At 42.1% G+C, this 27,460-nt stretch overlaps 1 protein-coding gene and 1 long non-coding RNA gene across 4 annotated transcripts; both read left to right on the top strand.

The window, feature by feature from the left end:
• Positions 1-3,697: 3,697 nt before the first annotated feature.
• Positions 3,698-4,921, top strand: LOC141655973 (putative long-chain-alcohol O-fatty-acyltransferase 5). The gene has a single exon (XM_074462950.1). It carries the CDS (start codon positions 3,730-3,732, stop codon positions 4,906-4,908), a length of 1,179 nt encoding a protein of 392 aa, XP_074319051.1. The 5' UTR covers positions 3,698-3,729; the 3' UTR covers positions 4,909-4,921.
• A 19,680-nt stretch (positions 4,922-24,601) lies between these two features.
• On the top strand, positions 24,602-26,454 carry LOC141655972 (uncharacterized). Of its 3 annotated transcripts, XR_012548272.1 has the most exons (4): positions 24,602-24,705; positions 25,025-25,134; positions 25,458-25,625; positions 26,073-26,454. It is a non-coding gene; the product is annotated as an uncharacterized LOC141655972 (long non-coding RNA). The 3 variants fall into 3 exon arrangements; XR_012548271.1 differs by lacking the exon at positions 25,458-25,625; XR_012548270.1 differs by having other exon boundaries at positions 25,025-25,625.
• The last annotated feature ends 1,006 nt before the right edge of the window (positions 26,455-27,460 follow it).

The following is a 27,460-nucleotide window of genomic DNA, read 5'->3' as shown; positions in this document are numbered from 1 at the left end:
AAACAGTTACAAAACTTCTTCAACACGCTCCTTGACAGAATGCCAATCGACGTATCTTCTTCAAACACGATCCTTGGTATCTACTTGCCAAACGGCCCGCTGTTCAACCGAACTTGACAGCACCGGCTGGGGGCAATCAAAAGCACACGGCACTCACAACCTCGGTCTCAGCCAGCGCCATTTTTTTTTCCACATTTGATGTCCATTACACATCCATGTGGAGGGGGGATATGGTACGGCCTAAGCAGAACCAAGCCGAGAAAGAATAAGCCGGGGAAGAAAATCAACTTGCGCAGAATACGCTCAACACTCATCGAAGGTCCATACCACGGCATAGACTACGCTGGGGGCAAATTGATGGGGCATATTCTGCACCCGCTGACCGAGTCGACATATTGAGCAAGGTCAAAGATATCCACAGCAAGTCAACGTGTTAGACAGCCTAACCGACGCAGCCTGTCGGCCTGTCACCTGGGTCTCGGCTAGGCAATCAGCCAGCCGGGATACATATCCGCGTACTCATATCCAAGACCCCTCGGCATGGAGCCAGCCGGCCTGCCATGGGTCCCTCGGCCGAGGGTAGAACCGTCTTTCCACCTGCTAGCCACTTGGCCACTACGTGACAAAAGGTGAAAGTCTATAAATACTCCTCAACCCTCATTGAGGAAAGGATCCGAAAATATAACCAAAACATCTCACAATATACTAATCTGGTATAAACTCCCTTATCTCTCTACAACATACTTTGCCAAGTAACACACAACTTAATCCCTTTTAAGTTTACTGACTTGAGCGTCAGAGTGAGTACGCTCGGTGCCAAGCCGAGCCCTCAGTTTGTTCATTGTTTCAGGAGAGGCCGAAAGGAAGAGTCAAGCAAGGTCATCATTCTACAAGCTTACGTGGTCACAAATAACTGCTTCGGAATTATACCCGGAACAATTACTAATCTCATTCCTCAAAGTGCCCAACGGATCATGACAGTCAGACCCCATAGCCGAGGCTGCGGAAGCAAGCCGTGACTCCGCTTCCAAAGCCACAGTAGTAGAGTTCGAAAGAAATGCAAAGAAGTACTCAGGCGAAAAGGACTTTCCTGAGAACATAAATTCATTCCTGATGCGCCATAGACTCCACAAGGCAGAAAGGAACCGAATGACAGTATTAGATGAATCCTCCTTTGTGAAGAAAAAATTTATCCAATTTTTAATCCAATCACATAGCCGAACAGACGAAGAAAACTCAGTAGAAATACCAATCGAGGAACACGCCCAAAGACGCTTAACCAGAAAACAATCCCTAAAAAGGTGCTCCAAAGTCTCCACCATACCATCCTCCCCACACCAAGGACACACCGACCCTATAACGAGATTCCGTTTAACAAATTCAGCTCCCACTGAAAGTGAATCCGTCAAAATTCGCCAAACAAGAATCTTCCAAACATGCGGACCTGGTAAGCGCCATAACCGTTTTTTACAAAAAGCCTTAGTAGAGGCATCAATTCTACTGCCATCCTTAGACGAACTATGAACACTTAGATAAGAAGCAAGACAGACCGCATACCCACTTTTGACGGAATAGATCCCCGAAGAAGTAAGCTTCCAGAAAATACAATCATCAACCGCAGTTTTACAAATCGGCATGGCACAGATCCGACGAGCCCACTCGGGTTCAAACAAATCAAAGATTAGGTCATGATTCCAACACAACGAAGGAGTAAGAAGATCCTTTACCGTAAAATGCAACATAGATCCTAGCGGCGGAAAACCCAATCTCGTCTTTTGAGGCGGTACCTCACCACCAACCCATCCACAATTCCATATACGCAGCGATGAATTGACACCAGGTTTCCAGCCCAAGTGAGCCAAAAACAACTCCATTCCATAAGATAAACTCTTGCAACCCCAAGATTGATATGAGCAAGATTTTAAGGACCCAGACATCACAAGATTGTTATTGCAAATGAGCTTATCATAGAAAACTCGACTTACCAAAGAGTCTTTCATAGACAGGACTTTCCAAGCTAACTTACCCAACAGAGCCTGATTCATACACTGAATATTTCGAATTCCAAGACCACCTTCCGACTTTGGAAGACTAATAAAATTCTTGCTACACCAATGAATCGTGGACCTTAATCTCGTTCCAGCCCACCAAAAATGTGACAATAAGGAATTAATCTTATTTGCCACACTTACCGGTATTTTAAATACCGATAGGACATAATTCGATAAAGCAGACAAAACAGAAGAGATCAAAGTCAACCTTCCCGTAGGTGAGAGAAAGAATACGGCGTAGTACCTTTTCAATGAGCGCATTGAAAATCTCCTTTTTAGACGAACCAAAATCAGTATCAATACCCAAGTAACGACCAATACCCTTATTGTCTGAGATATGTAAAACCCTCAGACCTTCCCGCACAGAGCGCATCGTGGTACTAGGATCGAATGAATACCGATTTAGACTCATTCATAATCGACCCGGCGCAATGTGTTAGCCAAAATCAGTTTAAGCTTACTGTAAGCCTCCTCCTTATCAAGAAGAAAGAATATAGAATCATCCGCGAATAATAAGTGAGAAAGAGGGGGCGCATTTCTTGATAACTTAATACCATATATAGACCTATTGGCTTGAGCTGCTAGAACATTTTGAGACAGGATTTCCATACATAAGATAAAAAGATACGGCGATAGCGGATCTCCCTGACGTAAACCGCAACTAGGCTGAAATTGCTTCAAAGGAGCACCATTAACCAAAACCTCATACGAAACTGTTGTGACAACACTCATAATAAGATTAATCAAACCAATAGGAAACCCGAAACAAAAAAGAGTACGGTGTAAAAAATTCCATCGAATACGATCATAAGCCGTACTCATATCCGCTTTAAAAGCAAATCTCCCGCAGGCCCCAGATGAGTGCTTATTAATATTCTGAATTGCTTCATGAGCTAGAAGAACATTATCCCCAATATGCCTACCAGCAACAAAAGCATTTTGGTAATCACCAACCAGATAACTCATAACCCTAGACATCCTATTCGTAATGCAGCGCGTGACCACCTTCATAATAACGTTGCAAAGACTAATAGGTCTGAAATCCTCCACCCTTTCAGGACTCTCACATTTCGGAAGTAGTGTAATAAAAGTCCTGTTAGGTTCTTTTAGAACCACACCACCATTAAGAATATTTAAAACCGCCGCAATAACATCATGCTTAACAAAATGCCAGCCTTTCTGGAAAAACAAGGCCGGAAAACCATCAGGACCCGGGGATTTCAAGGCTCCGAGTTGAAAGACCGCCCGTCTCACATTTATTTGACCATTGAAGTGTAGAAATTTTGTACTTCCGTATTAGTAAACTTGAAATTTGCCATTTGTCGAGTCTAATCACCTTCGAAATTGTCTAACACTCCAAAAATTACGAATAGTGATTATACTTGATATATTTACATCTAAAAATGACTAAAATTCGAACTAACATAAGTTGTACACTTGTACCGGACCTGTTTAACCCGTTTGCTAGATCTAATTAGAGATATACGGAGTAATATTCTAATTAAAATGGAGCTCCACTACAAATTATTTAAGCAACCTCCACCCTGTTACCACTACATTTCTCTGATTATTTTTATTGAGCTTCGCATTTTAAAAAAACTACCAAAAAAAAAAAAAAAGATTATATCTGAAATCATAGAACTAGTCAACTAACTAGCTCAAAATTCAACCTACAACAATGGAAGATGAAGCCATAAATTTCATGAAAGCATGGTTAAAAGCCATAGCATCAATATGTTATTGCTACTTCATAGCTTCTAAGTTTCCAAAGGGTATTTTCAGATTTTTCTCACTTCTTCCCATTTTTTACTTCTTTACCATCCTTCCTCTATCTGTTTCTAGACCAATTCCTTCAGTCATCCTTGGTGGATTTTTCACTTGGATTGCCAACTTTAAACTTCTCTTGTACTCCTTCAATCTTGGTCCATTATCAACTAACTACCCACAAAACTCCTTCCTCATGTTCTTTTTCCTAGCCGCTTTGCCGATCGCGGTCAAGGACAAGAATATCAACTCAGATGTACGCAGCCTTACCCTTGAATCAGATGTCCCTGATATTGGCATCAAGGACCAGAATATCGATGCAGATGTACGCAGCCTTACCCCTGAATCATCTAATTCTGCAAATATAGACCAGAATATAAATTCAGATGTAAGCAGTCTTACCCGTAATACGGACATCAAAAATGATTCTACCAAGAAGGTAATACCCCTAAATTATGGGTCAAAGGTCATAGCTTTTGTCATCTTAGAAGTAGTATACAATCACCTACAAAGCATGGTAATTTATTGTTGCTTAATGTACCTATTCATAGACGTAGTATTTGGTGCATGTGATTTATTGGTTAAGTCAACTCTTGGTGTTGAGCTAGAACCACCCTCCGATGAACCATATTTGTCAACATCATTACAAGACTTTTGGGGGAAAAGGTGGAACCGTATGATATCAAGTGGGCTGCGTCAAACCGTATACAACCCAGCAAAGTCAATAGCTACAAAGTTAGTGGGTCGTAAGTGGGCCCCATTGGTTGGTGTGATGGGCTGTTTTATAGTATCGGGATTGATGCATGAGTTGGTGTATTATCACATGACACGTGTCCGTCCGACGTGGGAAGTAACTTGGTTTTTTGTGTTGCATGGGTTTTGTGTGGTTTTGGAGATGGTGGTGAAGAGGTGGTTGGGTCAAAGGTGGAAGTTGCACTGGGTTTTATCCGGCCCGTTGACTGTTGGGTTTGTGATGGTTACAGGGTTTTGGTTGTTCTTCCCTCAGATTATGAGGAATAATGTGGATAAAATGGCGACCGAAGATATACTGGGTTTTGGAATATACATGAAGGAGATAATTAACATAGGTTAGATTGTTTGAATTTAGAGAACGATAGTGATAGGGCGTCACCGGGTGACGCCCAAATTGGGTGTCACCCTCTCACAATCATTTTTAATTGGAGGGGTCCCCACTCATCCCATGTGAGAGGGTGGAGCCCAAATTGGGTGTCATCGGGTGGCGCCCTTTCATTTTCTTTAGGGAAAGGAAAATGAAAGGACGTCACCGGGTGTCACCCAATTTGGGCGCCACCCTCTTACATGGGGTGAGTGGGGACCCTTCAATAAAGAATGGTTGTGAGAGGGTGACACCCAATTTGGGCGTCACCCGGTAGCGCCCTATCACTATCCGCATAAATTCCATGGTAGGGGTGTTCTTTAACTCGGGATCATATCATGACCGATAGGAAAAACTCGTTGGACCGTATAAATGTGGAATAAATGTTGGACTAGGAACCCAACAACACTTATATTGAGTTGGTTCGGTTTGGACAAAAAATGCGTAGGCCGGATCAGATAGACCCATACAAACCAAATGATATTGGCGTTTCTTATATGATTGTTTGCAACGCTTGTCAACTGCAGTAGGGCGTCACCGAATGGCGCCGAGATTGGGTGTCACCCTTTTACATGCATTCTTTATTGAATGGGTTCTCACTTATTGCATGCGAAAGGATGGTGCCGAAATTGGGTGTCATTCGGTGACGCCAACTCATTTTCCCTTCTTAAATGACTTCCTAATTTATTCACCAAAAAAAAAAATGGCTTCCTAATTTTCCTCTTACACCGTATGTGCTTCAATTTTGCAATCTTGTAGTTGTAGCGAAGAGAGTATATTATTGGATATATATAGCGATATGAACACAACTATGGCATTCAGGTAGGATTAGAGTTGCTTCTTACCCTTCCCTCACTATTAATATAGCTGTGGACAACATCGTCAAATTTCACGTCTTCAATCTCTACTAGCATTCATTTACCGTGTTCATATCATTAGCGCCTTTAACTCACAACCCAACAAGAAACAAATGATGATGCTTCTAGACCTTACGTCTGGGTAAGGTTCAATAGGTCGTATAAAGTCAATAAATCTATCAAATGATTTACCCTGTTCCGGTTATTTGTTGTCCTATTTTATTTTGGGTGTATCGGTCAATTATTGTCATTTCTATTTTAGGATTTCATTTGATGAACAATTTAATCATTCACACCCAATTTGGTCCACTTATCATCTTATAATTGACTCTCTTCTCTTTCTTTGGTCTTTATGCCAAAATCAAAGGATAACAATTGATCAGAACGGAGGGAGTAACATTCACAATAGTTTGATAAATCCAGCTAAATTCGGTATCAATATATGTCGCGAGTAAGAATAGTTGGTATCAATATGTGTCGCGAGTAAGAATTGTAACAAAACATGACCAAAAATTTTAAGTGTTTGGAATATGTATGAGCAAAAACAATCCAGGCATTCTCCCTATTGAGCTACTTGTATGAAAGTGTAAACGATGATGTATGTCAAGTTATTTTGATAAGAAAATAAAAAAAAATATTATATCAATGAAGAAACAATAGATGACAAGCGATACTGCCATACAAACCATTAATCCCTACAAAGAAGTCCCCATTTGACGCCGACAAATATAACCAGCACTTGAGTAAAGGGCGAGTAAGGGCACTGATAAATGACCATAATTCTAGCTCGGCCCGTCCGCTATGGTTTTAAAGGGTCTATGTCCGACTCGCTCAAACCCCTCATTTGAACAACTTATTTGAGTGGTACGGTGTTGGAACTCAAATCTTATACCTTATTTTTGATTCAACTAGTTGATGGTCATCCCTCAATTAGCCCAAAGGCCCCAAACTCATGTTTAAGATATTAGACATGTATATTCTTCTTATATTTAAAACGATTTAATAAATATATAAAAAAAAAGTTGATTGTCTAGGAAATAACAAAGCTTGCCTAATTTTATCTAAGGACGTGTATTTTGACTTATTTTGTACTTTGAATATTGACTTTTTAAGAATGGATTTTTCTCATGGTACCCCTGTGGTTTGTCACTTTGTCCATGGTACCCCTTTTTTTAAGAATGTGTCTATGGTACCATTGAGGTTCATTGTTTGTGCCAATGGTACCCTTGTTGGGTTATGGGCGTTAAATTAAGACTAACGGAGTTAAATTAAGGCCAATAACTTTTCGGAAAATTCACGTGGTACCCTCGAACTTTGCCATTTTGCACGTGGTACCCAACTTTTTAAGTTTGTGTACATAATACCCTTCATGTTTGATTTTCATGTACAACATGTCATTTTTGTCGCTATAAAAAAACTAAATTGCGCATAACTCTTAGACCGGAATTCAGAATCGGACAATTTTTTTTCCTAAAATGATTATCTTTTCATAATCTACGATTTGAGAAAAAAATTGTCGACTGACATTTTATAGGGTTTTTTTAAACGAAATCCTAGAAATCAACCACATTTTCGATCTTAAATTTCCGAATGACCATTTTTGTTTTATAAACCTATAGATCGCGAAGAGATAATCAATTTGAAAAAAAAATAGTCAATTTCGATTTCTGGTCTATGATTTATGCTCAATTGAAAATTTTAATAACGATAAAAAGGGTATGTTGTGCTTCAAAATCAAATCTCAAGGATAACATGTGCACAAACTTAAAAAGTTAGGTACCACATGCAAAATGACAAAGTTTGAGGGTACCACATGAATTTTCCGATAACTTTTTTTGGTGGGAAAATTTGTTTTTTAACAACTTTATTAAAAAATGGAGTTTGCACCAAATGCCTCCGAGGTTTGCAATATACCATTTTCTCATCCAACAGCTACTCATCATCTTTTTTTCACTATAATAATACACATTCAACACCTCCATTGAACAACTCCATTCAAAGTTCATGTCACTAAAACCTTAATTTAAACAGGAAAAATCAATGCATGTTTAAGGAAAATTACAACGGAAAATTCACGTGGTACCCTCAAACTTTGTCATTTTGCACGTGGTACCCAACTTTTTAAGTTTGTGTGCATGATACCCTTCATGTTTGATTTTCATGCACAACATGCCTTTTTTGTCGCTATTCGAAAACTCGATTGCGCATAACTCCTAGACCGGAATTTAGAATCGGCCAATTTTTTTTCCTAAAATGATTATCTCGTCATAATTTACGATTTGTGGAAAAAAATTGTCGACTGACATTTTAAAGGGCTTTTTTTTAACGAAAATATTAAATCAACCATATCTTCGATCTTAAATTTCCGAATAACCATTTTCATTTTATCATTTTATAGATTTCGAAGAGGTAATCAATTTGAAAAAAAAAATTGGTCAATTCCGATTTCTAGTCTATGATTTATGCTCAATTGAAAATTTTAAGAACGATAAAAGGGGCACGTTGTGCTTAAAAATCAAATCTCAAGGATATCTTGTGCACAAACTTAAAAAGTTGGATACCACGTGCAAAATGGCAAAGTTCAAGGGTACCACGTGAATTTTCCGAAATTACAATCATCAAACCACTATTAAGCATATAGAATATCATGTTAATTTTGGTTTGATGAAAAATTAATAATCTATTTCGGAAAAAAAATCGACTTTTTTTTTTTATGAAGATAACCTTTGATGAATAATCAACAACAAGGAAGAGATTAATTTGCTTACAATCAAAACGATGAAGATAAATTAAGGAGAAATTTTGTTTGATATGAATGAATTAAGGAGGAACTTTGTTGAAGGTGAAAAAAAAAAGAGTACACATGAAGCTTTATGGTTCTTTAGGGTTTTTGGTCTAATGTGTTTGTGATAAGGAAGGATAAAGGGGATTTATTAGAAGTATAAGAGTCATTAGGAATAGGTTTTCTTGCCCAATTGTAGACTATAAACGGATATAGTAACGGCAGTGGCACACTAGGCACAAATAGTGAACCTGAGGGGTACCGTAGATACATTCTTAAAAAGAGGGGTATTATGGACAAATTAACAACTTACAAGGGTACCATGCGAAAAAAACCCTTGTAAGAAAGACCAACTGCCTAAAAGAGTACATGTAATTTAGTTCTTCCATTTTTTCGGTAAACATAAGGATTCATAAGATAAGAGATTACGGAACAATGTATTTTGCCTACACTTTGAGAACAAGGCATCTTCCATAATTTACGAATTTAATTAGGTAGCATTTGTTAACCATCATTTAATTTGAAATTTTTCATTTGAAATATGTATTGTTAAATGCCAAATTCTAAATTCCAACCCGATGTTAGGATAGGCATTAGTATTGTATTTTATTTATTTAACTCAATATTAGGGTAGATCCCGCGCAAAAGCGTGGTTTTTTAGATCACTTTGTATATACTCCATCTTAACAATTAAATTAATTGTACCAATCGTTGGTTGGCGCAGGGGTAGCATGAGGCTGCGCTTGGTAGGGAGGTCTGCGGATTGATCCCCTACAACTGCGATTGGGAGGGGTTTAAATACCGTAATCCTTGGACACGCCCCGAAATCCGAATTAGTCGACCCAATGTTGTTCGGATTACCGGATGGTTTAGACAAAAAAAAACAATTAAATTAATTGTATTTAGCTATAAAACTAACAATTTTAAATATGAATTATTAGGAGGTAGAAAGAAAATTTTAACACTTTTAGCCCTAGACTTTTTTTTTTATAGAAAAGTTATCCATATAAAACGTTTTCGGAAATGTGTAGCTATTATTGTAATTTTTGTTAGAATATGCGAAGTAAAAAAAATATAAAGAAAGTTGGAATACATAAACTAATTTAACAATATGAGTTAAATTTGTATATATGTAGATATATGAAGAAACTGTTTAATATATGAGTCAAAATATTAAGCCGATTATGAAAGTTTTATTATTTGATAAGGAGTTTTTTGTCAAAAACTACCTTATATTTAGGGGTATTTGTAAAAAAAACTACCTTATATCATTTTTCTTGTTTTAGACTACCTTTCTTTTCTCATTTTTTGGTCAAAAACTACCTATCTCACATGATTTTCTTAACATCAAACAACAATGATCAACTGCGTCCAAACCAAATTTAACTTCAGATAAGCAAAATTAATAAATTTCACATTTCAATAATAACTACAAACATCTACTAAAGTTTAACGTAAGTACTTTATGACTTCCTAAAATCGGGCCTTAGTAAGATTAAAACATAAAAGAGTCATGTGAGATATGTTAAAGCTGGAAAATAGATCAAATATGTCTAGATTCTTAGCGTAGGTAGTTATTGACCAAAAATAAAGAAAACAAAGGTAGTTGAAAACAAAAAAAATAATATAAGGTAGTATTTTTACAAATACACCTAAATATAAGGTAGTTTTTGACAAAAAAACCTTTTGATAAGATATTCGAATACATTATATATATATACTAATAGAATAATTTTCTAAATTAAGACCCAACTTATAGCTAAAACATTTTAGGCGGGAAAACTCCAAGCTTTTCCTAATCATTACAATTTACAATGTATTAGCTAGTATAGACCTCGCGCAATAAATGCGCGGTATTTATAGAATTTTTACTTTTTTTTAGTGTGTATTGCTTAATTCTTTTCCAAATTTATACCTTGATATTTTCATATTTCACCGATTGTATTTTGATATGAGAAAATACTTTAACTGCAAAACTAATAAATAATTGAGTATGTCATGAAATTTGTATTTTAAAGAATACTTTTATTACAACGTTAATGATTTAATTTTATAATTTCTCTTAAATATCATAATGATTTTTTTTTTCACAAAGATAATAATATTAGTTTATCATAATTTATAATATTAGTTTATCATAACTTTTATTCTCTTAGTATATAGGAGATTCCAGAAATCAAGGGACTTCCATTTAATTAAATAAATCTATACATATTAATTATACTATATAGTTTTAAATCGCTAGCGCCATGTGATGGACCTGAATAAGGGACTTCAATGTAAATATTATATAGTTTTGGTTAAAAGTATAAATTTAGAGAATATTAGAATATGACGAGTTTCCTTAAAATAGATGGGTCCCACTTATGATATTAATTAGTATAAATATGTTAATTATTTAACATACATAAATATAATATGTCTATGTTATATTTTGGAAACTATTAAAAGGTAAGTAAATCAATTCAGATTTCCAAAAAAATATAATATTCCATAATTCATTAGATTTATAATTTAATTAGTAAATAATAATGATTGCTCTTAAATAATATTCTAATGTAATATTTCATATTTATTTAAATATATAACTCTAATACAACTAGATAATCAACTATTATGATAGTGACCTTCCATGTGAGTAGTAAAAGCAACAATAATATATAACAACGGGAGTAGTGAAAGTCATACTAGCAGCAACGGGAGTAGTGAAATTAACAATAATAAATGCGGGAGTAGTGAAAGAAAAAATAATGACAGCGGAAGAAGTGAAAGTAATAGTAGTCACAACACATGTAATGAAAGTAACAGTAGGAACAACGGAAAGAGTATGAAAAATTAACTAACAATTCGATTTTAAGAAAATATTAATTTATTTAAATATATGAGCTTGACAAAACTAACGGGTTAACCGTAAAAACAACAATTCTCCCTTGTGACGGACACAATTTGCGACGGGCAAATGTGACTACTTTTTGATAAAATGTAACCACTCAAGTATTGTTCATAAAATGTCACCTATAAAAAAATGGTCACATTTTCTCAGAAAATGGTCACATTTGGCCCGTCGCAAATGTGAATAGTACTTGTGACGGAATAGTACCCGTCACAAGGGAGAATTTGCGCCGTAAAAATAGCAGGAATAGTAAAACAAACAACAGTAACTGAAGAAGTAGTGAACGTAATAGTATTAACATGGAGATGTAGTGAAAATAATAATATTTGATGGGGCATATTCTGCACCCGCTGACCGAGTCAACATATTGACCAAGGTCAAAGCTAAAAGACAACAAGTCAAGAGGAAGACGGCCTAACCGACAAAGCCTGTCGGCCTGTCACTTGGGTCTCGGCTCGGCAACTAGCCGGCCGAGAGACATATCCGTGTACTCACATCCAGTCCCCTCGGCATGGAGTCAACCAGGCCTGCCGGCCTGTCATGGGTCCCTCGGCCGAGGGTAAGACAGTCTTTCCACCTGCTACGCCACTTGGCCACTTGGCCACTACGTGACAAAAGGTGAAAGTCTATAAATACTCCACTTCTCTCATTGAGAAAAGGATCCGAAAAACATCTAAAAACTGGTATCAAACTCCCTTATCTGTCTACAATATACTTTGCCAAGTTAACACACAACTTATCTCTTTAAGTTTACTGACTTGAGCGTCGGAGTGAGTACGTTCGGCCCCAAGCCGAGCCCTCAGTTTGTTCATCTTTACAGGAGAGAGTGAAAGGAAGAGACGAGCAACGACATCATTCTACAAGCTCAAGTGGTCATAATCCTGCTTCGGAATTACACCCGGAACAATTGGCGCCGTCTGTGGGAAAACGTACTAAAAGTTAGTCACCTACATTAAAAAAAAAACCAAAAAAAAAACCCATTCAGCAAGCTAAGAAGATGTCAAAGCAACAAGAAACTGTGAGTGAAGGAACTGCATTCTTCCAGGATGACACGTTCCCTAATTCTGAGATCGGGCAGTCCCCCACCGGCCGAGTCACCGAACCGGCGTATGGGATGCCGAAAGAGCCAGAAACACCGCTGCCTACCAGCCAAGTCACTGTCATGGGACATGTGGTCGATGCGGCCAAATTAAAGCTATTCCTGGACCTGATGGGTAGTACGCCGATTACCCCTGTCACGACGACGGGGACGGCAGCGCATCCACAGGTGACCAGGGCCCATAAAGTGACTCCGAACAACTTGTCCGGAGCGATACAAGAGCCGGGCGTGCTAAAACGCCGAGAGCCCGTGGTGCCGGTGGCGCACCCGAGTCCTTCCCCTACTCGCGGGAGGACAGCGTCGCGCGCAACAACGAGGCCAACCCCGAAGGAATGAAAGAAGTCCGACTCACCAAAGTCGGACAACAAGAAGCCCTTCCCGCCAGAGGGAGAGAAGCCGGACTAAGGTTGCGAGGAGCCGATCGCCGCGTGTCATTCGACACGTGGTCAGACAGCCCCTCAGTACCTATGTCCTCGAGATCCCCGTGCCGACTAAGCTCGAAGCCGCCGCCTTATCATACAAAGGGGATAGCGACCCGACCGACCATGCCGAGGCTTTCGAGCCGGTATGGGAGCAACTGATGAGGTGTGGTGCCGAGTCTTCCCAACGACCCCGCATGGGATGGCTCGTAGTTGGTACAAGGGGCTACCTAATGGCTCGGATATCTTGTTATGCCGACCGAGAGACAATTTCATAGCCCAAAGACGCTTGCAACAAGAGAAGGGTCGTGGAAACATCGATCTCCCGACTATCCGACGGGGAGGACGAGTCCCTCCGAAGCTACGTGAAAAGATTCGACGCTAAGGTTCAGCAGATTCGTGAGCTGAACACCGAGCTGGCGGCCTTCGCACTGATGAAAGGCCTCCCGAAAGGCGAGTTCAAAAACGAGCTGATCAAGTGCGAGGACCTCAACCTGGAATCCGCCAGAAAAATGGCCGACCGAGCCGTAAAAGTAGAGGACTATCACAAAACCTGGGTAGGCCACAGTGAAGCTGGGCACCCAGAGAGGAAGAGCCACCGGGACAACGCAGATGAAGGTCGTCGTGACGGGAATAGGTCACGGCCTGAGAGATCTAATAGGAAACAGAACTCGGCGGGCGCCGGGGGGAGTTCGGGACCATACTACCAGAAGCGGTATAGTAGTCTCACCCCCCGGTCGCCTCTCCACCCGAGGTCTTCACCCTAAGCAAGAATGATGGACGAGAAGTGGCAAGGCCCCCAAGGCGAGGGGGACGGTGACACGAGCGCTTTGCGAGTACCACGCCACACCGCCATAAAACTGACAACTGTCGACATCTGAGGAACGCCATTGAAGAGCTAATCCGAAAGGAGAGCCTCAACAAGTATGTAGCCGGAGGCCCAGGAACAAGCGCCGACGGGGCGAATAGAAAATCAGTTTTCCAACGGATGGGAGTCATCCAGGTTGTCATCGGGGGCAACGAGAACGGTGGGTCAGCTAATGGGCACAAACGGCATCTAAATGAGTTGTACCAAGCCATCAACTTTGTGCCCAAAATTGCGATCCCCGCTTCCACCATCCCCGATATAACCATTGGAAAGAAGGACTACGAGGGAGTCGTCGCTCCGCATAGCGACCCGCTTGTAGTCCACCTGGATATAGCCAACCACTTGGTCAAAAGGTGCCTGATTGACACAGGCGCCTACACGAACATCATGTTCAGGGAGTGCTTTCTTAATCTCGGTCTGAAGATTGGAGACCTAAGCCCCTGCGCTAACCCGCTATACTGACTTCTCCGGGGGCCGACACGGTACCCCAGGGTCAATCAGACTGCCGGTGATATTCGGCCAAGCGGATGCGGCTAAAAATGTTTTATCTGAGTTCGTGGTTATCGATGGTTCGTCTGACTACAATGTTCTCATAGGCCGGGTCACTTTGAGCGAGGCCGATGCAGTGATGTCCATCCGGGCCCTGACATTGATGTATGTCTCGGACCGGGGGGAAGCACAAAAGCTCATCTCAAAGGACGAGAGATATGAAATAGTCAATATCCAAGTGTCTGCCAGGGGGTGCAACATGTAATCCCTCAAAGTGGCGAAGAAATCGGAGAAGGGGAAGAGCCCATCCTTGCAGCAGGAGGGCGATCCGATGAATACTAATGTCGGCATGGTCGAAGGAGCCGAGACCGAGGAAGTGGAAATTGACCCAGGGCGCACCGTAACTGTCGGTGTCGGCCTGAAGCCAAAATTCAGAGCTGATCTCCTAGACCTACTGAGGAAGAACAAAGATGTCTTCGCATGCTCAGCCGCCGAGATGCCAGGCGTGAGCCGGGAGGTGATCGTTCACAAGCTGAACGTACTCTCCACCGCTCGGCCTGTCAAGCAGAAGATGAGGATCTCCTAGGCCGAGAAGGATGAGGCCATCAATGCTGAAGTAGACAAATTATTAGCGGCGGGCTTTATCATGCCTTGTACTTACCCTGAGTGGCTAGCAAATGTTGTAATGGTGAGGAAATCGTCAGGGGCGTGGAGGATGTGTGTTGATTTTACCAATCTTAATAAAGCGTGCCCTAAAGATTGCTATCCATTGCCTCGAATAGATAGTTTAATTGACGCCACGGCAGGCTACACTATGCTAAGCCTGCTAGACGCCTTCTCAGGGTATCATCAGGTATTTATGGCCGAGGAAGATATGTCTAAGTGCGCATTCATCACCAGTAACGGCACATACATGTATAAAATGATGCCGTTCGGTTTGAAGAACGCTGGCGCAACTTACACTAGGTTGGTGGACAAAGTGTTCCAAAATCAAAAAGGGCGAAACATCGAGGCTTACGTCGACGATGCTATTGTAAAAAGCAAGTCCGACAAATGAGCACTTAGCCGATTTGGGCGAGACATTTTGTTCACTAAGGAAATATAAAATGAAGCTTAACCTAAAGAAATGCAACTTCGGTGTCCGGGCCGGGAAGTTCCTCGGTGTGCTTGTCAGCGCCAGGGGAATCGATGTCAATCCGGAGAAAGTCCAAGCAATACTAGACCTACCGGAGCCGAGAAATCGAAAAGAGGTTATGACGCTGACCGGAAGGATGGCGGCTCTCGCCCGCTTCATCTCTCGGTCGGCCGACAAAAGCACTCCGTTCTTTAAAGTGTTGAAGGGGAATAAAAACTTTAGCTGGGGGGAGGAACAGAGCACGGCTTTCAGCAACCGAAAGCCCACCTTCGACACTACCGACCCCGTCCAGTGCCGACGCCGGGGGAGACGTTATATCTATACTTAGCGCTTACCTCGGCCACGGTCCGCGCCGTAATCGTCGAGGAAGAAAATAAGCAAAGAATACCCAATTTACTTTATCACCATACACCGCTGGGCCGAAAGAAACTACCCACTAATCGAAAAGGCGCCCCTCGCCGTCGTCGTTGCCGCAAGGAAGTCGAAACCCTACTGACGACATCCCGTGACGGTCTTAACCGACCAGCCACCGGAGAAAGCATTAGAAAAATTCAAAAATCCGCAGACTTATCAAATGGGCAGTGGAGCTCTCCGGCTTTGGCATTCAGTACAAGCCGAGACCTTCGATAAAGGGGCAAGCGCTTGCAGATTTCCTGGCCGAGTGCACGTATCAAGAAGAATCACATCCCGGCGTGTAGGAAGTGTATACCGACGGGTCCTCCACGGCGAACAGCTCAGGAGCCGGCATCCTTATCATCAGCCCTAACGGAAACGAGTTTGAGTACGCCTTGAAGTTTTCCTTCTCGGCCTCAAATAACGAATCTGAATATGAGGCGGTGATAACTGGAGTTGAGTTAGCTAGAGCTGCCGGGGCGGAGCACATCATGTTGAAGACAGACTCGCTCTTAGTGACTAATCAAATCCGAGGGGAGTATGAGGCTCGAGACGATGGGATGGTAAGGTACCTGGAGAGGGTAAAAGCCGACACCTCAAAATTGAAATCTTTCCAAATACAGTGCATCCCCAGGTTTGAGAACAACCGAGCTGACGCTCTCTCAAAACTTGCCAGTTCAAGCATCAAGAATGTCAGTCGAACCGTGCTGGTGGATATCAGAAATGCTAAAAGCATCACTGAGACCGTCGGCATGGTGGGCGACATCGAAGCCGAGACGACGTGGATGACTCCGATAATGAAATACAAGCTTACAAAAGAGTTGTCGGAGGACCGCAGTCTGTCTCAGAAGATAAGAAGGATCGCTGCAAGGTACTTAGTGTTCGAAGGAGAATTGTACAGAAGGTCCGTAATAAGACCACTCTTGAAATGTGTCGGCCCAAACCGACGCGAGCTTATACTCTTGTGAGAGATTCACGAAGGCATCTGCGGACATCACATGGAGGCGAGAACGCTAGCCCACAAAGCTCTCCGAGCTGGCTACTTCTGGCCTACCATGCTGAAAGATTCCAGGGCAAAAACCAAGAAGTGCAAGAATTGTCAGATGCATGCTCCGGTAATACATGCACCTTCCCGAGACCTGCAACCCGTACTTAGTCCCCTACTATTTGCACAATGGGGGATGGATTTATTATGACCATTTCCGACGGCCTCCGGAGGAAGGAAGTACCTGATTGTCGCCGTTAACTACTTCACCAAATACGTCGAGGCTGTCGCGGTACCTACCAAGACCACGGCGGCCATAAGAAAGGTGATTTGGGAGAACATCATAACTCGTTTTGGGTTACCCCAAGTCATTGTATTTGACCATGGCCGAGAGTTCTGGAGCGACATGGTGATGAATTGGTTGGAAGAGCTCGGCATCAAATTTGCATACTCCTCCGTCTGCCACCCTCAGAGCAACGAGCAGGCGGAGGCAGCTAATAAAACAATACTGAACGGGTTGAAGATCTAAAGGGAAGATGGGCTGATGAGCTACCCGGTGTCCTGTGGTCCCTTCGAACCACGGAAAAAGAAGCAACAGGGTACAGTCCATTCCACCTAGTCTATGGGTCTGAGGCCGTCCTGCCAATTGAAGCATCGGTGCCGACATACAGAACGCAAACCTTTAACCCAGCCGAAAATGAAGAAGGCCTGAGAGCCTCCCTAGATCTGGTCGAAAAAAGTCGAGATACGGCACGGCTCAACTTGGCAGTATATCAAAACCGAATGAGAAGAGCCTACAACCGCAGGGTCCACAAAAGGGACTTAAGAGTAGGAGATCTAGTCCTGAGAAAGTCGGCCGCAACCAATAAAAGAAACATCCATGGTAAGATGACGGCCAACTGGGAGGACCCTACAGGGTAGTTGAAGAAAAGGGGCCGGGAACATACCGGCTGACAGACATGGAGGGTGTGCCTCTGATGAGCCATTGGAACACAGACAACCTTAGGAAATATTTCGTATAGCGGCGGAGGTGTCCGAGACCGTTGTGGGAACCCCAACGCGTGATTATATCTTATGAAGAGTGATCCAAGTTTTCCATCGAAGTGCTTGTCCCCTCCGTAGTCGTACCAAGGTAGACGCCACGGCCAAAGCCGGGCAGTCACTACAAATGCAGTTGATACTCGCGAAAGCGACCAACATGCTTAAGAACGTATAAGTACAGTTGAGAACGCAAAATCATCGCCCGCCAATCCGGGAGTGGCAGAGGAAGCGATCAATATGTCTATAGATACGAATGCAGTCGAGCCGTAACCTCGATTGCCTCGGCCAAAGCCGGGAGTGACAGGGGCACGACCGATATGCTAACATGTTTACAACAACAGTCGGGAAGCGCAAATCTGACCGCCTCGGCCAGACCGAGAGTGGAGGAGGAAGCGACCGACATGCCAACATGTTGCTGAGCAAATTGGGGAACGTAAACCTTGTTGCCTCGGCCTGTTCAGGTGCAGCAGGGGGCATGACCAATATGCTAAAAACGTTTAACAGTTGAGATACGCAGTCTAACTGCCTCGGCCAAGCCGAAGGTAAAACGAAAAAAAGCGCTCAATATGTTTAAAAACGTAAGAAGACAACTGAATGGAGGATAAGATCAAAGCCTCGGCCAAGCCGAAAGCAAATAAACAAACTTCATTAAAAATGTTTACAGGTGAGACAAAATAAAGTCGACGGCCGTCCCCATAGGGATAGCCTAAACTCAACCTACCAAAGTTTAACAAAAAAGAAGGAACAACAAAAATTACAGCATTCAGACATGAAGCGCCAAAAGGATGACAGGGAGGAAAGGCTCAAAAGTTGGCCCCCAAGCAGCTGAAGCTGTCCGAAGGACCAGGTGAGTCTGGTGACGACCGCCCGTCTCCCTATGCTTGTTGCTGCTTGCCACTGGCAGCAGCAGCATCACCGCCGGTGGACGGCGCAGAGGACGACTTGGCAGCTTCACGTGCCCTTGCCTTCTCAGCCTCCTCCCTAGCCTCCTTCACCTTAGCATCATGGGCCGCCTTCTCCGCAGCCTCCTGAGCAGCCTTCGCCGCCTTCGCCGCGGCCTTGGCCTCCTCCGCAGCCGCCTTCTCATCCAGAAGTCTGTCAAAGTCTTGCCACGGAAAAGTGCCTTCAGGAAGGAGCTCCTTAATTGCATCCCTTGTAGCATCTTCAGCCTGGTCCCGTGCACGGCACACATTTCAGGGATGATAACGGTTTTCAGCATCTCAATATCCTTCTCCCTCTGAGCAAGGATAGCCTTTGTGCCCTTATGCTCCTTTGCCTCGGCCGAATGCAGGGTCTTCCATCTTTCCCTCTGCTCAACCATGGCCTTATAACCGCCTTCAAATTTGTTTTTCTCCTCCCGCAGCTTAGCGGCATCAACCAACGCAGACTCAACCTTAGCTCTCTCGGCCAGGACCAGCTTCTCAGCTTCCTCCTTAAGCTTTCGCTCAGCGAGGAAGTCCTTCATGGTGGCCAGGAAGTCCCGCTTCGTCTTCTCGGCCTCCTCCCTAGAAGCGGCAAGCTCAAGCCTAAGCCGTTCGAGCGTAGGGGCAGTTTGAGCCACGAGCTGTTCTTGCTCAATAAGATGAGTGCCGGCAACTTCAGCCCACTTGACCAGACTTTTGGCCAACCTTATGCCGTCCGCCCTGAGTTGAACGAAGGAAGCCTTCTCGGACGAGGAGTCGACGGCGGCATTTTTGTCGCCCTTCTGCACAGGCTGCTTCTCCAATTGCCGTTCGGTGAGAACAACAAAATGGCGACGGGCCGATCTATAAAAAACCCAGACAAAGCGTCCATGTCAACATTCATCGACATATCAGAAAGCCTGTCATCAGGAATGCCTAAAGAACCTGCTAAATCCGAGCCATGGGTTAGATCCGTACCAGTCTTAGCCTTCTTGGATAGAGGGTCGGCTGACCCCTTTTCTTTCCCTGCCTCGGTAACAGCAGCAGCAGGCGTTGGTTCTTTCCTCTTATTTGAAGGAGGAGGACCCTCCAGAACGGTGACGTCCTCGTCAACATTGATGACCACCTTATCCTTTTGGACTACGCGGATTGGAGATCGAGTTGGAGTTGACGTCGTAGCCGCCGCAGACGTTGTTTTTGGTCTCCGGCGCGGCACGTTACCGCCAATCTCTGCTTGAGTCGCCCCCACGTCCATTGCCTTCAACGCCTGCTCCATGAGTTCGTGAGAGGCTTGCTTACGACCACGCGGCGCGGCCTTAGGGTGCAGCTCAACGACTCTCCTGTCCTGATCAAGTCCCAACTTCCTTAGGATGGAGAGAGAGAGATCCCGGCCAAATCGATCTGCAAGAAACAAAGCAAGAGTTAAGCAAAAGAAGTAAACCGGGGAAGAAACATCGAAGCATAAAAGCAAAGGAGGGCCTCATACCGACCCCACTCACCCTGGCTGAGGGCCGGTATGAGGCCGACGTGGCAAAGCGGCTCGTCTTGGAGGACGATCTGCGTCGGAGGCATCCAACCCTTCGGCATGCCATCCTTCTCAGCCTCGAACATGCTCATCGCCCGCACTTCGTCGTCTTTAAGATAAACCTTCTTGGCGTCCATCTTAATCTTATTCCGGGAGACATATCTCTCATGCTCCCCCTTGACTCTCACACCACAAATTGACGCGGCGCTGGAAGGACCGGGGCAGTGGATAGTCCTCCGGAACCTCGACATATACCCACCGCCCCTTCCAGTCTTTGCAGGATGTCAGCTTCGAGACGGTCACGTAACCCGGCTCGGTCTGCACGCTGTACCACCCCATGACGCCTTGGGTAGACAGTCGAAGATGGTGGAGCCGGCGGAAAAGGTTCACCGTTGGGGCCACCCCCTTAAAGAGACAAAACCATACGAAGCCTATAATCGTCCTAATGGCCAACGGGTGCAGCTGTGCCACGGCGACGTTCATAGCTTTGATTATGGCCGAGACACGTTCATGAAGAGGAAAATGGAGCCCATACTCCAGATGCCTAATATAAACGCCTATACAGCCTTCGGGAAGGCAACAGACTGCCTGATTACCCTCAGGAACAATAATTCTATACCCCCTGCCGAAGCTGTAATGGTCTTCAAAAAGTTCAGGCCCGGAGACACTAGCGAACTTGTTCGTCCAAACGCGATCGGGTTTAATCGAGCAGGTTTCGCCGTGCCACAAGTAATGCGGCCTCTCCGAATCAGATTGGGTCTTGTCCTCCTCCTCATCATCAAAATCTTCGAGATATTTCTCGTCGATTTCGGGAGAAGGCGACTTGCGACCCCCGAACCCTACCGGGGTGACAACCAGTGGCTCCTGTTCATCAGGATGCGACGGTTCGCCCCCCGGGGTTGAGGTACTAGCCGGAGCGTCAGCAGTAGACATTATGGCAGAGAATACTTAACAAAATAAAAGTTGGGGAAGAATTTGTTTTACCTTGAAAGAAAAGTGTTACGCCGAGTAACGCTTCGAAAACTAGAGAGAGAAAACTCTTCGAAAACTAGAGAGAGAAAATTTTTCTTGAAAATGAAATTTGATGGTCAAAATGAGGGGCACACTGCTCTATTTATAGAGCAAAGCCCATTCAATGGACCAATCAGAGCAAAGCCCATGAAACGTCCACCAATCAATACAAGGCCACGTGTCAAGCATGCAGCCACAGAAGGTCAATCGACATACAGTGACAAATCTTCATCGACACGCTCCTTGGTATCTACTTGCCAACGGCCAGCTGATCAACCAAGCTTGGCGGCCGACGCCGGGGCAATCAAAAGCACACGGCACTCCCAACCTTGGTCTCGGCCAGCGCCATTTCCTTTTCCACATTTGATGTCCATTACACAACAATGTGGAGGGGGGATATGGTACGGCCTGAACAGGACCAAGCCGAGGAAGAAGTTCGACATGCGCAGAATACGCTCAACACGCATCGAAGGTCCATACCACGGCATAGACTACGCTGGGGGCAAATTGATGGGGCATATTCTGCACCCGCTGACCGAGTCAACATATTGACCAAGGTCAAAGCTAAAAGACAACAAGTCAAGAGGAAGACGGCCTAACCGACAAAGCCTGTCGGCCTGTCACTTGGGTCTCGGGTCGGCAACTAGCCGGCCGAGAGACATATCCGTGTACTCACATCCAGTCCCCTCGGCATGGAGTCAACCAGGCCTGCCGACCTGTCATGGGTCCCTCGGCCGAGGGTAAGACAGTCTTTCCATCTGCTACGCCACTTGGCCACTTGGCCACTACGTGACAAAAGGTGAAAGTCTATAAATACTCCACTTCTCTCATTGAGAAAAGGATCCGAAAAACATCTAAAAACTGGTATCAAACTCCCTTATCTCTCTACAATATACTTTGCCAAGTTAACACACAACTTATCTCTTTAAGTTTACTGACTTGAGCGTCGGAGTGAGTACGTTCGGCCCCAAGCCGAGCCCTCAGTTTGTTCATCTTTACAGGAGAGAGTGAAAGGAAGAGACGAGCAACGACATCATTCTACAAGCTCAAGTGGTCATAATCCTGCTTCGGAATTACACCCGGAACAATATTAACAGCGGGAGAGGTGAACGTGTCTCATAATTTGTTGATTAATTTTACTTCTCATCATAATTTCAATATATAAATTGTAAATGTATGTGTTAACCAAATTTAGAGAAATCATATTTCATAGCAAATAAAATTTAAATGTTAAATAAAGGTAGCCCGGGCGTAGCCGGACACCAAACCTAGTCATTTAGTAAATAGAGGATTGTTGTTTAAAATCAAAAAATCCTTTTTAAAAGTTGCAAAATAAAAAATATCAAAATTGAATCCCTAAAATTTAGATTTTGAAGAATAAAAATGCGGGCCCCATTTTACTTGCACAAGCCACAAGTAGGGCTGGTCAAACAGGTGGGTCAGTTTTGGAGCGATATTAGCTCGGGGGACCCGAAACCTGCCCGAGATAGGGGCTGGACCGGGCTATGGAGGGCCGGGCAAAGGGGGACCCAAGGGGCGGGCCTAGGGCGCGTCCGGGTTAGGGGCGGTTCGGGCTTGACATTCGGGATACGTAACCGGCCTGGGATAGAGGGCAAGTCGGGCCAAGCTTGGGGTGACCTGGTGGGCAGGTTAGCCCGTACTTTTGACCACCCCTCCCTAGCCACAAGCCCATTTTGAAGAAAATAACTTAAGTGGCATACAATATTTTAGAATGACAAGAGAACCACTCCAAATTTTACCAACGGTCTCAACGAAACGATCAAAAGCCTTAATTTCTTCAAGAGACATATAATCAAATATTTAGGTCCAGATTGGATGGACCAAAAGTTACCCTTTTTAGGATCAATCTTTGAAACTTTGTACAAAAATCAAATATTTACGCATAAAAAATAGGGCTATTTACTAGGCATAATCCAAACTCTTGATTGTCTTATCATAATATACGAAGTTTGTTTTTAACTCATAATACACCGTACCATTGCCTTCGTTCTCTTGTATCAAGCTCACCCTTACCAAAATGCCCATTAATCGAATAAGACAAAATAATATAATATTTTTGTTAATCGAATAAGAACAATTACAAATATATAATAATGAATAATAACAAAGAATTAAAGAGCATGATACAGTAAATAAGAGGAAATAGTAAATATATTCACTCCTTTATGGAATCAATATAAACGAAAATGAAAATAAAAAAGCACCATCTTGACTCTTGAGTTATATATAAGACCGTGAAACAAGACAATTTGTATGTGTAAAGAAAAAGAAAAAGGAAACGAAGGAGTTACGGCACCGTCTCCACGCAACTTTGACTGGCATCAAGCAAACAGTGAAGAGCAATTTCTCGATGATTAGGGAGCTCACCGGTTACCTTTGCAGCTGCAGAAAGTACTTTTACATCCGCATATACAGCGGCGTTAGCAGGAGTGGCAAATGCGACAACAAGAGTAATTGTAGCAAATAACACGAATAACTGGGTGGGGGTGAGACTAATATGGTACTTATTTGTCGTCGCCATTGTTAGTATTGTAGTAGTAAAACTTAAATGATGATGAATGTGTTTAATTTGTGTGATCTGTGACTATAGACCGTCTACAGGATCCAGTTATATAGGGTGTTTTTCTTCTACTACTACGCGCTTGCTTTATCTTATTTTCAATGTCTTGTACTCTACGTCACTACTACAGGAAAGACATATTGGGGCGCTCTCATTACGGCGCTTAATCCAAAAAGTGCTGAGTTGGGTTGAATAGCCCATGAAATGAAGCGCTTTTCGAAAGCGCGGCCTAATAGCGTCTTTATGAATAAGTCGCGGGACGAAAATGAAAATTTAACTTTACCGCTTCAAATCACTCTAAAACTCACACACACATTGACACATACACAGTAACCATTAGGTATAGACTAATCTCACTTATACCCCTACTTTTTCGCAAAACCCACTTGTACCCCTCAACTATCTAATTATACATATCCGTGACCATTACCTTACACCGTTAATACTGACGTTAACTCACACTTGGCTAATTAAAAGAGCATTCTCTATTTTACGCTCCAAAGTCCAAACCCTTACTCAAACATACTCTGCTTCAGAATTTCAAAAACCCTTCAGCTTCCTTATTTCTCCTTCTCACTTATAATCATCCTATCATCTAACAATCTGCCAAATTAGTAGTCAAGTTGCTCTTGTTGTTCCTTTTTTGCTATATTATGTAAGTAATCTCAAGTCCACCACTACTCGCTAATTCGCTATCTTCAACGAGATTACTTCATGGAGGCCATGGAGGCCATAGACAAGAGATTGAATACACAGCTGCCAAGAATTGTTTCGGACGCTATATCATTTTAAGGTGTGATTTCGATTTTTTATCTGAAATTTTGATAAATCATTCTTCCAGTTGTCTATTTTCCATTTACTCCGATAAACAAATTAGAGTTTTCAATTGAAAGTTACAGATCATATTTAATTAGTTTAATTTGTGATGTTCTTATTCTATAATTGAATCACATGATGACAAATACCTTTAAGATTGCCTATTAATATCATCTTTGCTTATATGTTTGGGTTCTTTAAATTGGGCAAAACGAAACAAGATAATAGTGTTGTTCTAATTGTCTAATGTTGTTGAGTTGAAATTCGACCGCTCACTTTATGATTGTTTTTCACAGCGGATGTTGGCTTCACAAATTGTTGATCTCACTATTACGGTGTTTGTGTTCTCTCATGAAAATCTCAGGGATGTGTAGGTCATGCTATCGAAAATAATACGGAGTACTTTGTAAGAAACTGTTAAATCTCTTTTTTTTTTCCTTATCGTAAATCTTAGGTTGCTCAGTCGGTATCATTTGGTTATTACTTCTGGATATGTCTTGACAACTTTTTTGTTAATACTCCTTCTGTCCCATATTGATTTGTTTACCCTTTTTATTCTTTGTGAGAAATACTTTAATCAATGGTAAAACAAATAATTGGGACGAAGGGAGTAATAATATTTTGATTTCTAAGTTAAATTTCCGTCATTGCTTTTACCTTCTGTTTTCAATGTGCACTATGGGATTGTAATTGTCAAGTCAAAGCTATGACAAAATCGATTATGGTTAGGACTATGTTAAGGATTCAAGAAAGTGATTCTCAACCAGAGCAAGGGTACCATCAAAGAGATCAAAATTTCAGAAGAACTCATTCTCCAGAAGTTAGGATGAGTGTCAAGATGTAGAATTAGTAGCTGCATCAAAATAAAAGTCGAACACTAAAAATATACTCTTACAGGTGTGATTAACTTGCACTTACTAATTACATTGGTGGGCTCTTTCTTTTTATAATACGAAAGCATGCTACTAGTTACTCATCGATCTATGTGGGAAAATACTTTGGTATACATAACAATTTAGTATGTGTTTTTCCTCTTTATATGGTATGCGGGAAATATTTCTCTATCGTAAAATACTTAAATGACTATTGAAGTCCATTATGTGTTACTTGCCATCAATTTTAATTGTAGTCGACATGGCATCCAGGAGTTTGGAGATCTTTTTTTTTAGTAGCTCACCAACTCTCAATTGCTCTTAGAAGATCGTATGCTAAGGGATTATGGACTATTTATTTCATGTGGTCATAGTACAACTTCCTACATGTTTTTATGGCCGATTCTCGTAATAGACTTATTTCTTGTTATAGTTTTCCTATGAATACTAATTGTTTTAATATGTTTTGCAGTTGTACACTTTTACTCGTCTCAGTAGTCTGTACTACCTTGTACTACCTTGACAGTACAATCAGGTCCGTTTTCTCTCAAGCTTATATATCTAAGACAATCACGACAATTTGATATTTCATTTTGATACCTCTTTAAACTTGTTAAGAGTTATTTCGTAGTCCTAATAATTTATTTACCTTTGATTAAAATACACTTCATCACAAAAATAAAAAGGTAAACAAATGATTGGGATGCAAGGAGTAGTTGATTTCAAAAATAGACGATAAGAGTACATGCTCAGTCAGTACCTATCTGAATCTAATCTAACCATTCCTGGTGGAGTGGAGATGCTAATTGTTTGTTGTGTGTAGAGTTACGCTTGTTGAAATGAGAATTTCATTCATTCGTGCCAATGTTCCTCAAGCAGCATTGTGAGAAGAGTTTAAAGGGTCAATAGAGTTATATGCTGTAGATGGTGAAGTTGATGAAGAATGATTTCAATAAATTACTTTAGTTATTCAGTTCATATTGTATTATTGTTTTTCTTATACATTTTTCTCTTTTATCTAAAGTGAAGTTTGATTAAGAAATGTATCTTAGCTAGGTTACATTATATTGAATTCTTTCTCATATAATTGAGAAAATACATTCTCTATACAAATTAGTTGTGTTGACAGAAAAATTTGAATACAAAAGCTGTTTATTAGGAATTTTAGTTTATTATGTTTTTTTGGTAGTATTGTCATTAATTGGCAACTATTAAAAGATAAAGCTCCATAAAAGCACAATTGTGTCGGCCTCTTCAGGTAAGATTAATTAGCATTGTCACCAACTAGCAACGCTTAAAATGCACCGCCAGTCACTGTACATAGCGCGTCAATCTTTGCGGCGCTTTTATTTAGTTTATACCGACGCAAATAATAAGCGCCGCTAGAAGTGATAGCGGCACGACCTAAGCCGACGCTTTTTTTAGCGTCGGTAAAGCCCCTCGCGGCGCTAAATAGCGTCGCAAAAAGGCATTATCAAGCGTCGCTAGAGGCCAGTTTTTTAGTAGTGCGTCTCTACGTATTTTACATGAAGAATTACTATGTCACGCACGATCAATAATAAAAGGGTTACGAAATACAAATAAAAGGATGTGAAAGACTGATTTCGCAATAACTTATTCAAATACCGTCTCTCCCAAGCTTTGAATAGTATTAACTTTGAAGAAAACAAGTAATATCTTATCTAAATAAGCCTACCATGACAATAGCTTTTTTCAACCAATATGATTTTATACCTCTAATTCTTTAAATTTGTTGTACTTTTTAAGATTTGTGAGGAGTTTTTTTTTATTATTTTTTAAATCGGAGAGAGAATGATTTATTGTAACCGTTTTGTAGAAGACCTGCTTACTTAATTATCG

The sequence above is a fragment of the Silene latifolia genome, chromosome 5, assembly GCF_048544455.1.
Source record: "Silene latifolia isolate original U9 population chromosome 5, ASM4854445v1, whole genome shotgun sequence".
NCBI lineage: Eukaryota > Viridiplantae > Streptophyta > Magnoliopsida > Caryophyllales > Caryophyllaceae > Silene > Silene latifolia.
Note: the sequence above shows the minus strand (reverse complement) of the source record. Positions and strands in the feature narration are given on the sequence as shown.

Coding starts and splice junctions, on each gene's coding strand:
- LOC141655973 (XM_074462950.1), top strand. CDS start 3,730: ATGGAAGATGAAGCCATAAATTTCATGAAAGCATGGTTAAAAGCCATA.